We start from the raw sequence: 12783 nt of genomic DNA, 5'->3' as shown, positions 1-12783 counted from the left end.
TAACAAAGCAGAGCGTTTCATAAGATTAATCTTTTTTTTTCCCTATAAGGAAAAAGAAAAAAAAAGGCATGTATTAGAATGGTTGAACAAACAACTTGAATCAATATTTGCAAATACATTTTACACAATTATAAATATTAGACAATACATACTGGTTAAAATTTTACAGTTTGTAATTAGTAGCTATCTACTTTCAAAAAGACAAGTTACACATTGCAAAATGCTCACTAGACAGCTGATGTTAGAGGAAATAAAGCAAGTACAACCTAGAGCTGTTATACATGGCAGAAAAGGAAGCAATGTCAGTTTTCAACTTGTCCTGTAGAGGCATGGTCTGTGCCAATAAGATGAATCTTTTGAGCATGGGTTGCAAAGTGCACACATTTGTTAACTTCTCTGTTAGTGTGAGTCCCCAAATTTGGCATCGGGTGTCTTCTGATCTCCCACAATGGTTAGATAATAATAATAATAATAAATACAGTGGTGCCTCGCAAGACGAAATTAATTCGTTCCGCAAGTTTTTTCTTCTTGCGAGTTTTTCGTCTTGCGAAGCACGGTTTCCCATAGGAATGCATTGAAAATCAATTAATGTGTTCCTATGGAAACCGCTTGCCAGGCTGGCGGTGCGGAGAAGGGCTTTTCTCCCCACCGCAAGCCTTCAGGACAGGTACGGGAACAGAGGGGAAGGGGCGCAGCGCTTCTCCTCTGTTCCCGGGGCTTGCGGTGGGAGGAGGGTTTTTCCTCCCCACCGCCAACATTCAGAACAGCATTCTGAATGTTGGCGGTGGGAAGGAAAACCCTCCTCCCACCGCAAGTCTTCAGGACAGCCATCCGAAGGCTGGCGCGGGGAGAAGGTCTCTCTGCCCCACCGCCAGCCTTCGGAGGAGCCTTCCGAAGGCTGGCGGCGGGAGGAGGTCTCTCCGCCCCACCGCCAGGCTTCGGAGCAGCCTTCCGAAGGCTGGCGGTGGGGCGGAGAGACCTCCTCCCGCCGCCAGGCTTCGGAGCAGCCTTCCGAAGGCTGGCAGTGGGGCGGAGAGACCTCCTCCCGCCGCCAGCCTTCGGAGCAGCCTTCCGAAGGCTGGCGGTGGGGCGGAGAGACCTCCTCCCGCCGCCAGCCTTCGGAGCAGCCTTCCGAAGGCTGGCGGTGGGGCGGAGAGACCTCCTCCCGCCGCCAGCCTTCGGAGCAGCCTTCCGAAGGCTGGCGGTGGGGCGGAGAGACCTCCTCCCGCCGCCAGGCTTCGGAGCAGCCTTCCGAAGCCTGGCGGTGGGGCGGAGAGACCTCCTCCCGCCGCCAGCCTTCGGAGCATCCTTCCGAAGCCTGGCGGTGGGGCGGAGAGACCTCCCGCCGCCAGCCTTCGGAGCATCCTTCCGAAGCCTGGCGGTGGGGCGGAGAGCCCTCCTCCCGCCGCCAGGCTTCGGAGCAGCCTTCCGAAGCCTGGCGGTGGGGCGGAGAGCCCTCCTCCCGCCGCCAGCCTTCGGAGCATCCTTCCGAAGCCTGGCGGCGGGAGGAGGTCTCTCCGCCCCACCGCCAGGCTTCGGAGGAGGTCCGAGGACAGTGGGGAAGACGCGCTGCGCTTCCCCGCTGTCCCGGAGATTTCCCTATGGGCTTTCGGCTTGCGAAGGAAGCCCATAGGGAAATTCGTTTTGCGAAGCGCCTCCAAAACGGAAAACCCTTTCGTCTAGCGGGTTTTCTGTCTTGCGAGGCGTTCGTCTTGCGGGGCACCACTGTAATAATGTATTTATTTATACCCCGCCCTCCCCAGCCAAGACCAGGCTCAGGGTGGATAACAACCGATATAAAAACAAATTGATTGAAATACAACCTAAAAAACAAGATTAAAATACAAATTAAAACATTAAAATGCAGCCTCATTTCAACGGAAACTCAAATCAAAAACTTTTTTGGGGATGAAAACATCGAATCTTCACCAAGGCCAACTATCCAGACTGGTCCTACGTGGGCCAGAAAAAAGCCAGGGAAGTCCCCAAATAGGAGTTCCATCACAGGAGGAGAAAGGAAAGAGGGGGAGGGGATCAAATTGATTTAAAGCCAAAGGCCAGGCGGAACAACTCTGTCTTACAGGCCAACTTAGATGGGCAGCTGCCATGGTCCCCCCCCCAAAAAAAGGTTTTGTATACACCCCCAACCCCATTCAAAAAATTTTGGGGGGAGTACCATTTGTGGGTCATTGAAAATGTTTGGGAAACGATCAGAATACACATTTCCAAAAACCAGTTACCTTTATACAACTCCACCACATGTGGAAATAAGTGCCTATCTACCTCTGTGAATTCTCTGGTGGCGAGTTAGGCTAGAACTAAGGTAGAAGCCCTTTTCACACTCCAAACACTGATAAGGTTTCTCCCCGGTATGAATTCTCTGATGGGAAATAAGGTGCGGCCTGTGTCGGAAGCTCTTCCCACATTCAGTGCATTGATACGGTTTCTCTCCTGTGTGAATTCTTCCATGAGAAGTGAGATTCCTCTTCCGAGTGAAGCTCTTCCCACACTCCGAGCACTGGTACGGTTTCTCTCCCGTGTGAGTTCTCTGATGAGAAGTAAGGCGAGAACTGTGATGGAAGCTCTTCCCACATTCCAAACATTTATAGGGCTCCTCCCCTGTGTGGATTATCTGATGGGAAGTAAGGTACGAAACATGACAGAACTTCTTTCCACAAGCCCAGCACTTATATACTTTCTCCCCTGCCTGAATACTCTGATGAGAAGTGAGACTTCTCTTCCTCGTGAAACTCTTCCCACATTCCAAGCATTTATACGGCTTCTCCCCTGTGTGGATTCTCTGATGGGAAGTAAGGTAAGAACTGCGAAGGAAGTCTTTTCCACATTCCAAGCATTTGTATGGTTTCTCTCCTGTGTGAATTCTTTGATGATGGATGAGAGTGATCTTCTGTTTGAAGCTTTTTCCGCATTCCAAGCACCGATATGGATTTTCCCCGGTGTGAATTCTTTGATGGCGGATGAGGGTTATTTTCTGCCTGAAGCTCTTTCCGCATTCCAAGCACTGATACGGATTTCCCCCGGTGTGAATTCTTTGATAGGGAGTAATGGCAGGACTCCGGCGGAAGTTCTTTCTGTTGCGATTAGAGCCTGAGGAAGAAATGGGGAGTCTCAAATCACTGAACAAGTTCAATCAATGCTTCTGATAAAGGAGAAACTGAAAAGACTTGTTTTATTATTAAATTTATTTATTTAGTACAGTGGTACTTCTGGATACGAACGGGATCCGTTCCGGAGCCCCGTTCACATCCTGAAGTAAACGCAACACGCATCTGCAGGTCACGATTCACCACTTCCGCGCATGCGTGTGACGTCATTTTGACTGTCTGTGCATGCGGAGGGGCGAAACCCGGAAGTAATGCGTTCCGTTACTTCCGGGTCGCCGCGGAGCGCAACCCGAAAGTGCTCAACCTGAAGCAACTTCAACCCGAGGTATGACTGTAAATTTATATACTGCTTTTCTTTGTAAGATCTCAAGGCAGTTCACAGAACAAAATACAGTATAAAAACAAGCAAAGCCCTTTACCAAGAGAGGCAACAATCTCTTCCATGACTTCTCTATGCAGCACTTTCTGGTGAGAATCCAGCACAGCCCACTCCTCATTTGAGAAACACACAGCGACGTCTTCAAAGGACACTGGACTCTAAAAGTGAAAGAAAACAGTTTCCTCTTTATCGTAAACGTTACCTACCAGCAAAATCCGGATGGCTAGTGTTGTAAACAAAATCTGCCCTTTTTCCTTATGGGGTATCCAAGAGCCCATACAGATTCCTTAGGTAGGTTCCCTATTGGTAGGAGAAAATAACAGGCCAACCAGAGAATATTGAGAAGCAAAGCAGCTAGTAAGCCTGATCTTTATTGTTCTGTTGCAACAGGGTGCTCCCCTCACACGCAGGAAAGGAGGAGGACCTAGAACCCAGGTGTGTCCGCCCTTACATAGACATTTTAAATTCCCTACCCTGGAGCGCAAGACCACCCCTCCATACATCATACATACATCACAGAAGGTGTGGTCTACAGCAGAAATTTGAATCTTGTTTTTCCTGTTTGCCTTTCCTGATAGCCTGTCACCCATGACAGTCTGTCACCCATTAAAATGCTGATTACTCAATTCCTGAGACAATGGGAATGTAGCCTTTCAGACCTTTCCCATTGGTTGGGTCTGCGTTGCTCCTGAGAGGGGAGGAAGGAGTCAAGAGACACCGAGGTTTGGTTCAGAGAAAGAGTCTTTACAGTGGTACCTCGCAAGACGAATGCCTCGCAAGACGAAAAACGCGCAAGACAAAAGAGTTTTCCGTTTTTTGAGTCGTTCCGCAAGACGAATTTCCCTATGGGCTTGCTTCGCAAGACAAAACGTCTTGCGAGTTCTTGCGAGTTTGTTTCCTTTTTCTTAAAGCCGCTAAGCCGTTAATAGCCGCTAAGCCGCTAATAGCCGTGCTTCGCAAGACGAAAAAACCGCAAGACGAAGAGACTCACGGAACGGATTAATTTCGTCTTGCGAGGCACCACTGTATTTCTGCTGTCCGGAGCAGCAGAAGGCACTGCGTGAATCGGTTCACAGCAAGCACAAAGAAAGAGGAATTGCATACAGTATATATCCCCTCCAAGCCCCCTCTCCCCCTCCCTAGGAATCCAGCCCATGTGTTTATACACGTTAGTTTACATCCTTGAGCATGAACAGAGATTCCTGTTCCTGTACTCCTTATCTTGGCTGGCGCCATCCCCGGGCGCGTGGGCTGACAGGGTCTGTGCAAGGCCTGTGCATCAGCGTGGTCAAGATAGCTTATAACCGGTAAGATAAGACCATCCTGTCTCTGCTCGGAACTGACAAGGCCATCCATTAAGCCTTCATGGGTTAATAAAGGAGGAGACTCTGTTTATGCAGCTGGTTTGTGTTATACAGCTCAAGCTAATGGATTTTAGCTAATGATCGAAGAAGAAAGAATTAGGGAATTTTGGGGCTGGGGCCCGGTTTGGGTGACTGCACACTGCACAGTCAGGTTTGGGTAACCTGTTCCTTCAGGAAGGCTCTCTGAGCCCCCTCCCTCCTTGCAGGGAAAACATTTCATAGAATCATAGAGTTGGAAGAGACCACAAGGGCCATCGAGTCCAACCCCCTGCCAAGCAGGAAACACCATCAGAGCACTCCTGACATATGGTTGTCAAGCCTCTGCTTAAAGACCTCCAAAGAAGGAGACTCCACCACACTCCTTGGCAGCAAATCCACTGTCGAACAGCTCTTACTGTCAGGAAGCTCTTCCTAATGTTTAGGTGGAATCTTCTTTCTTGTAGTTTGGATCCATTGCTCCGTGTCCGCTTCTCTGGAGCAGCAGAAAACAACCTTTCTCCCTCCTCTATATGACATCCTTTTATATATTTGAACATGGCTATCATATCACCCCTTAACCTCCTCTTCTCCAGGCTAAACATGCCCAGCTCCCTTAGCCGTTCCTCATAAGGCATCGTTTCCAGGCCTTTGACCATTTTGGTTGCCCTCCTCTGGACACGTTCCAGTTTGTCAGTGTCCTTCTTGAACTGTGGTGCCCAGAACTGGACACAGTACTCCAGGTGAGGTCTGACCAGAGCAGAATACAGTGGCACTATTACTTCCCTTGATCTAGATGCTATACTCCTATTGATGCAGCCCAGAATTGCATTGGCTTTTTTAGCTGCCGCATCACACTGTTGGCTCATGTCAAGTTTGTGGTCAACCAAGACTCCTAGATCCTTTTCACATGTACTGCTCTCAAGCCAGGTGTCCCCCATCTTGTATTTGTGCCTCTCATTTTTTTTGCCCAAGTGCAATACTTTACATTTCTCCCTGTTAAAGTTCATCTTGTTTGTTTTGGCCCAGTTCTCTAATCTGTCAAGGTCGTTTTGAAGTGTGATCCTGTCCTCTGGGGTGTTAGCCACCCCTCCCAGTTTGGTGTCATCTGCAAATTTGATCAGGATGCCCTTGAGTCCATCATCCAAGTCATTGATAAAGATTTGGTCAGTTTGGGAATCAAAAGTGGTTTCAGGTCGGTCTTCCTGTGCTGATCTATGTACATGCTTGGTTGGTACATTTATTATATATCTAAGACCTTAAAATTCTTATCACGCTAGTCAAGGAAAGGAGGCTGGGATGGCTGCATCTTCCTGGGGTTGGACTAGATGAGCAACGAGTCCCTTCCAAGTCTACAATTCTATGATGCTATTATTATCCTGTAGAACATAAACTGTCTTCCTAGTGGGCAGCTTTGGCAGGAAGAAGGGAAGGAGGAATTCTTTGCACCCAAGGAGGTGAGGAAGGGAAAGACAGCCCCCTAGACTCTCTTCCCAGAGGTCCATCTCCGTACCTGGTCAGGTGTCACAACAGCCATTTCCCCTCCAGCACCAAGAAGAGATGGCTGAGTAGATATTGCCGGCATCATTCCATTCCACAAGAAGATCCCTAAGATCAGGACAAAAAAATCCATGGATTTTGTAGTAAGGTTTAAGGCTTACTGGGAAATGATATATGATGAAATGAAAAGAATGTTTGAAATAACAGAAAACCAGAAGCTTTTCTCCTGGGAATTATAGGAACAGAACTACCTAAACTGTATTGAAATTTATTCATGTATGTGACTACAGAGGCAAGAATTTCACTTGCCCCAAAATGGAAAGAATCAGAAGTCCCAGCAAAGGAAGAATGGATACATAAACTTATGGGATATGCAGAATTGGAGAAACTTACCAAAAGAATAAGAAATCAAGATAACAAACTTTTTATTTAAAAAAAATGGCATTGGTTTAGTGAATATTTGCAAATAAATTGTAAAGAGATAAAAACATTGGCAGGATTATTGTAATAAGAGTATATATTTAAAGAAGATGAATAAATGAGCGAATTAAGTTAATTAGGATATGCGGAAGATATTAAAAAATAAATTTAAGGAACTGCAGAAAGAGGGGGAAGGAAATCAAGTTTTGAAATGTCAAATCAGTGAAATTTATAAATTTGAAAAGTATAAATAATTTTTTTTAAAAAAACACCATCAGTCAGTAGCAAAAAAATTTCTCGGAGGTTTAGTAACACAAATCTTGAGTACACCTTGACGTTACAAAATGTCTCACATTACATTTATAGTGTGGACATTCATGTGCATTTTACATTTCAATTCTATTAAAAATAAACCTATTGTTTAATTGGACGAAAGTGCCTTGCCTCCCTAAGATTCAGCAGAACCTAAAAGAATCCCGTTAATTCCTTGCATAAACAACAAAGAGGAGGTTAATCTTTACCCAGCAAGGAGGCCCCGCTTTCCTGCTCCTGGGCGTCCAAGAGAGTCTTCTCTGCCTCATGGAAATCGTTGGTCCCTTCTGACGACATACCATTTACCTGAAACAGCAAGGAAGATCGAAAGAGGGATTGGGGTTAAGAAACAGAAAATCAACATGCTCTCTATTGACCTTTTTATTTATAGTGGCCACTTTATTTATAGTGGGGATAATTGATCACTGTATTTATAGTGTGTGGGAGGATTATTACCGTAAATTTCGCTCTATAACACGCAGATTTTTTGTCCTAAAAAGTAAGGTGAAATGTCTGTGCGTGTTATTGAGCGAATGTGTGGTCCCTGGAGCTGACTCGCCGAAGCGCAGGGGCAAAATAGGCAAAAATAAGATCGGGCGGGCGGACGGAGGGAAGAGGGAAGGCAGAAGCTTTCCTGCATTCTGCCTCAGGGTCTTACTGCCCACCCTCTTCTGTTGCTGCGTTTGCTCAAACTCAACAAAGAGCAGGGAATCCCCTGCCCTCCTGGCAAGCAGAGGGTTAAGGAAAGCATCGCGTCCTTCCTTCTAATTCTTCCCTAGTCACACACACTGCGTGCAGGCTCCAGCCCACCACTTCCTCCTCTCCGTGCTCTAGGGACTCGCAGGCAGCCGAAAAGCATGCAGGTGGGAGAGAGAGAGAGAGAGAGAGGGCTGGCTTGGGTGGTGGTGGGGGGAACGACTTTTGCTTTACAATGGTAGGTTTCTCATTTCTTTTCCAAAAGCAGAGAGCCCTGCCCCCAGGCCCCCTCCAAATTACAGCTTCTCCAAGCAATGTACTGCTGGAGGGAGACAGTATGCTTGTTTGGAAGAGAAACCCTGCTTCCCTGCTCGTAAGTAACAGCAGGCTGGATTACAGAGTGAGACATGGAAATCTCTGGATTTATATGCTGTATATCAAATATCTTAATCTATACTTTCTACACGCGGCTGGTAAATCAGAATCTCCTGAGCCAGGAAGATTACAGCATCTCTCCTCTCCCCTTCATTAAAAGCCTAATACTCTTCTTTGAAGAAGTATAACGTGAGAATGTTTTTTATATATATATTTTTTAAAGTTCTTTTCCTCATTGTGTGCTATACACTGATAATTGCTGCCACAATAACAATTGATTGAAAATGGAATTTAGTCTCCCCCCCCCCCACCCATAGAGAGCTGTTCTTCAAACGTTTAGCCTTAATACAGTGGCTGATGTAATACCCTTCTGCTTCACTAGGCATTTTATATAGGGACATTAAAATTGATTTTCTACATCTTGGCAGATGAAAAAAAGTGTGTTACATGCCCTATTGCCCCAAAGTGTGCAAGCACAGAGCAAAGGTTGCAGTGACAGAGGTGGCCAAAAAAGAAATACCGTAAATAAAAAAGAAATCATACTTCGTATATCCTGTCTGGCTTGGGGGGGGGGGGGACTTTTGCTTTCCTTCCCTCCCCATTTAAAACGTGGTGACAAAGCACGGATCCACATGGATCCTCAGGATTTTTGCATTGGGTCACCCCAAATTCACCATCAGATCACATTACATGTCCATGGCTACGGTCTGTACCAAAAAAATCACGCACCCACTGTTGCCTGGGGCTGCAATGGTGCAAAAACGTGGTTACAAAGCATGGATCCACAGGATCTTTGCACTGGGTCACCTCAAATTCACCATCAGATAACATAGCATGTCCATGGCTACAGCCTGCACCAAAAAAATCACGCACCCACTGTTGCCTAGGGTCGCAGTGGTGCAAAAACGTGGTTACAAAGCATGGATCCACATGGATCCTCAGGATTTTTGCATTGGGCTACTCCAAACTCACTGTCAGATCACATGTCTGTGGCCACAGCATGAACCACAAAAATCATACATCCACTGTTTCATTTAGAATATTTTTTTTCTTGTTTTCCTCCTCTAAAAACTACGTGCGTGTTATGGTCGGGTGCGTGTTATAGAGCGAAAAATACGGTATTTGGAAAAAACAAAAACAAAGTGAGTTGGGCATTTAATAAAATAAATTAAGCATATGAAATATAATCGGAGTCGAGTGTTAATTTCATGCTCTTTATTCCAGCTCATAGTAGCAATGAATGAAACTTTCCCCAAAACGTCTAGCTATATATACATTATTTACACAACGGGCCCCCCGTGATTGGCTAATTCCGGGCTGCTCTTGTTGGCCAATCATGTTGCGGATTCACCTCCTCCAGAAGCCTGATTGGCTGCTCCTGCAGGCCAATCAGGTTGCTGATTCACTTCATCCAGGAGCCTGATTGGCTGCTCCTGCAGGCCAATCAGGTCACTGATTCACTTCCACCTGAAGCTGGATTGGGTGGCTCCTGCAGACCAATCAGACTGCTGCATTCTGGATCCTATTGTTCTAGGATTCAGCTCAGTACATAAAAGCATATCTTGCCTGGAATTCTTAGCCCTAGAATTAAATTTTCTTACCTGCTGCTTCCTGTCCTCTGCCCGACTCAGGAGGAAACCTTCTGCCAGGGCCACCGCCTGGGAACTGGTCTCTGCTCCACATTCCCTCACCCAGTTTTCCATCTCCGGAGGGAGGACAGCCAGGAACTGCTCCAGGATCACCAGGTCCAGGATCTGAGATTTTGTGTGACGTTCTGGCTTCAGCCACTGACGGCAGAGATGGTGGAGTCGGCTGCAAACCTCTCGGGGCCCCTCGGCCTCTGTGTAGTGGAACTGCCTGAACTGCTGCTGCTGCACATTTGAGCTGAGGGTGTCCTCTTCCCTCAATCTCTTCTCCATGGTTTCCCCCCAGAATTCCTCACTGCTCCCAGTCCTGGTGGTTTGGGGGCCCCTTCCTGCTTCAGGTTCACCTGAATCTTCTTCCATCATTGATCTATGTTGCTGGAATGCCCCCAAAGGATTCAAAGGGACATGTCCCTTTATTGCTAATTTTCTCTCAGGGCAACTCCCAGAGGTGCTTCCAAGTCCTGCAAATCCAACACACAGTTCTGTTAGCAAATTATTACAGTGGTACCTCAGGTTAAGTACTTAATTCGTTCCGGAGGTCTGTTCTTAACCTGAAACTGTTCTTAACCCGAAGCACCACTTTAGCTAATGGGGCCTCCCGCTGCTGCCGCGCCGCCGGAACACAATTTCTGTTCTCCTCCTGAAGCAAAGTTCTTAACCTGAAGCACTATTTCAGGGTTAGCGGAGTCTGTAACCTGAAGCGTATGTAACCTTCAGGGTCGAAGGTTCGAGCCCCACGTTGGGCAAAAGAATCCTAGACTAGATGACTTCCAATTCTGCAAGTCTGTGATTCCACAGGGCACATCGAAGAGGCTTCCCGACTTCTTGGAAGAGAAAAATAAGCTTGGCTTTCTGGTGTGGGTGTTGGAGGGAGGTGGCACCCAGGTGAATCAACTGCCAGGGGTGCCAACTAAAATAAAATATTGGGGTCTGGGCAGGTGAGCCCCACCCCACTGGCCTTTGGTTTGGACTCAGTCTCACCATTATGTTGCCCTCCCCTTACGGTCTTGAGGCTGCATTTTAAATTGCATTTTAACCTGTATTTTAAATTGGTCGTCCCCCCCATTATGTTTTTACTGTGATTTTATTGGTGTCAGCTGCCCTGGCCATGGACAGCTGGGTATAAATAAAATTTATTATTATTATTATTATTATTATTATTATTATTATTATCAATCGACACAGTTTGAATGGCAATGCCAGAAAAACATTCTGACAGTAAAAGCTGTCTCCCTCAGAGGGTGGTGGACTCTCCTTCCTTGGAGGTTTTTCAAGTAGAGATTGGACGGCAACCTGTCATGGATGCTTTAGCTGAGTTTATTCCTGCATTGCAGGGGGTTGGACTAGATGACCCCTGGGTCCCTTTCCTTTTTTAAAAAAAATCCTTTATTATTGTATTCACATAATAGACATTCTTTACAACAAACAACTCCAAAATAGTCAACTCCTAAATAAAATCATATGTAAAAAACCGTAAGTCTCATGTTTTCATTTACAGTGGTACCTCAGGTTAAGAACTTAATTCGTTCTGGAGGTCCGTTCTTAACCTGAAACTATTCTTAACCTGAAGCACCACTTCAGCTAATGGGGCCTCCCGCTGCTGCCACGCAATTTCTGTTCTCATCCTGAAGCAAAGTTCTTAACCCGAGGTAATATTTCTGGGTTAGCGGATATGTTTACTTGATATTTCTTGCTGCTTTCTGCTTTCCTTATAGAATCTTGATTAAAATTCAAATCTCTTCAATCCTATACCAATCTTTAACAATTTCAATTAACCCCTTCACCTCCCTGCCCCACAGCCCAGTACTTCCCTCCACCAATGCGATCTTCTTTACCTACTATTATTTTTGTGATTGTTGCGTTATTCCCCCTGGGTCCCTTTCCATGCCTACAATCCTATGAAATATTTTATTGGGGGAGCTCCTCTCTTCCCCCCAATAAACTAAGGACTCCCTCCTTCTCCCTCTCCATTCAGCGCCTGCCTGCTGCTGGGGGTCCGCCCATCTCCCCACCCAGGGGGTCTCCTCTCCTGCCCCCCTTCTCCCCATGCCCCCTCCTCCCTGCAGCCCTGGGGCTCCCCGGCACCCACATGCCCCGGGGCCAGAGGAGGTGGGTGCGCGGGAGCTCACCAGGTCCCCGAAGCCCCTCGGGAAGAGGCAGAAAAAGCCACTGGAAGGACCGGGCATGCGCACTGGGGTGGACTGGGCAGGAGGGAAGAGCGTTGGCTCTGGAGGACCTCGCGACCCCGCACCTCCCTTCCTCGCCACATTCGCGTCCTCTCTAGGAAACGAAGGCCGCCTCGTTTTAACTCTACAAAAGCCGTTGCGCAGGGTTTAATTAGAATGGGGGGGGGAGATCCCCCTCTAGAAATAATAAAACAAACAATATAATATAATATAATATAATATAATATAATATAATATAATATAATATAATATAATATAATATAATATAATATAATATAATATAATATAATATAATATAATATAATATTTGGGTGGGTGGGTGTATCCCTCTAGAATTAATAAAAAAAACACATAGAGGAATACACACTCACACACAATATTATTATCTTATATTATATTAGTTTGTTTTATTATATCTAAATAATAACGCCCTCCCACCAGATGTCAAAGAGAAAAACAACTACCAAACTTTTAGAAAACATCTGAAGGCAGCCCTGTTTAGGGAAGCTTTTAATGTCTAATAGGTTATTGAATTTCAGTGTTTTGTTGGAAGCCGCCCAGAGTGGATGGGGAAACCCAGCCAGATGGACAGGGTATACTGAAAATAAATTATTATTATTATTATTATTATTATTATTATTATTATTTTTCTTCATTCCTTTGCATTCCTCTCTTTACTTTTGTTCTTTCATTTTTCATTTTTGTTCTGTCATTTTTTCTAGATATAATTTTATTTTATTGTGGAAAAATTAATAAAAATTCCTGTGGGGAGGAAAAGAAGCCTTGGCACAGTGGAGCAGCAGA

General features: G+C 46.0%; 1 protein-coding gene across 1 annotated transcript in view; it reads right to left on the bottom strand.

Moving 5' to 3' along the window:
- Window positions 1-2236: 2236 nt before the first annotated feature.
- LOC308469939 (uncharacterized protein) overlaps window positions 2237-12783 on the bottom strand; it is an 80299-nt gene continuing 69752 nt past the window's right edge. The window contains exons 2-5 of the mRNA XM_080993070.1: window positions 7286-7382; window positions 6358-6452; window positions 3545-3662; window positions 2237-3108 (exon numbers count right to left, since the gene is read on the bottom strand). Coding sequence (XP_080849196.1) covers window positions 2276-3108; window positions 3545-3662; window positions 6358-6452; window positions 7286-7373 — 1134 coding nt within the window. The 5' untranslated portion in view covers window positions 7374-7382 and the 3' untranslated portion in view covers window positions 2237-2275. The remainder of the gene's footprint in view (window positions 3109-3544; window positions 3663-6357; window positions 6453-7285; window positions 7383-12783) is intronic.

This window comes from Podarcis pityusensis (assembly GCF_964106645.2).
Source record: "Podarcis pityusensis genome assembly, chromosome: 2".
In the NCBI taxonomy this organism is placed as follows: domain Eukaryota; kingdom Metazoa; phylum Chordata; class Lepidosauria; order Squamata; family Lacertidae; genus Podarcis; species Podarcis pityusensis.
This window is presented reverse-complemented; position numbering and strand designations above follow the sequence as displayed.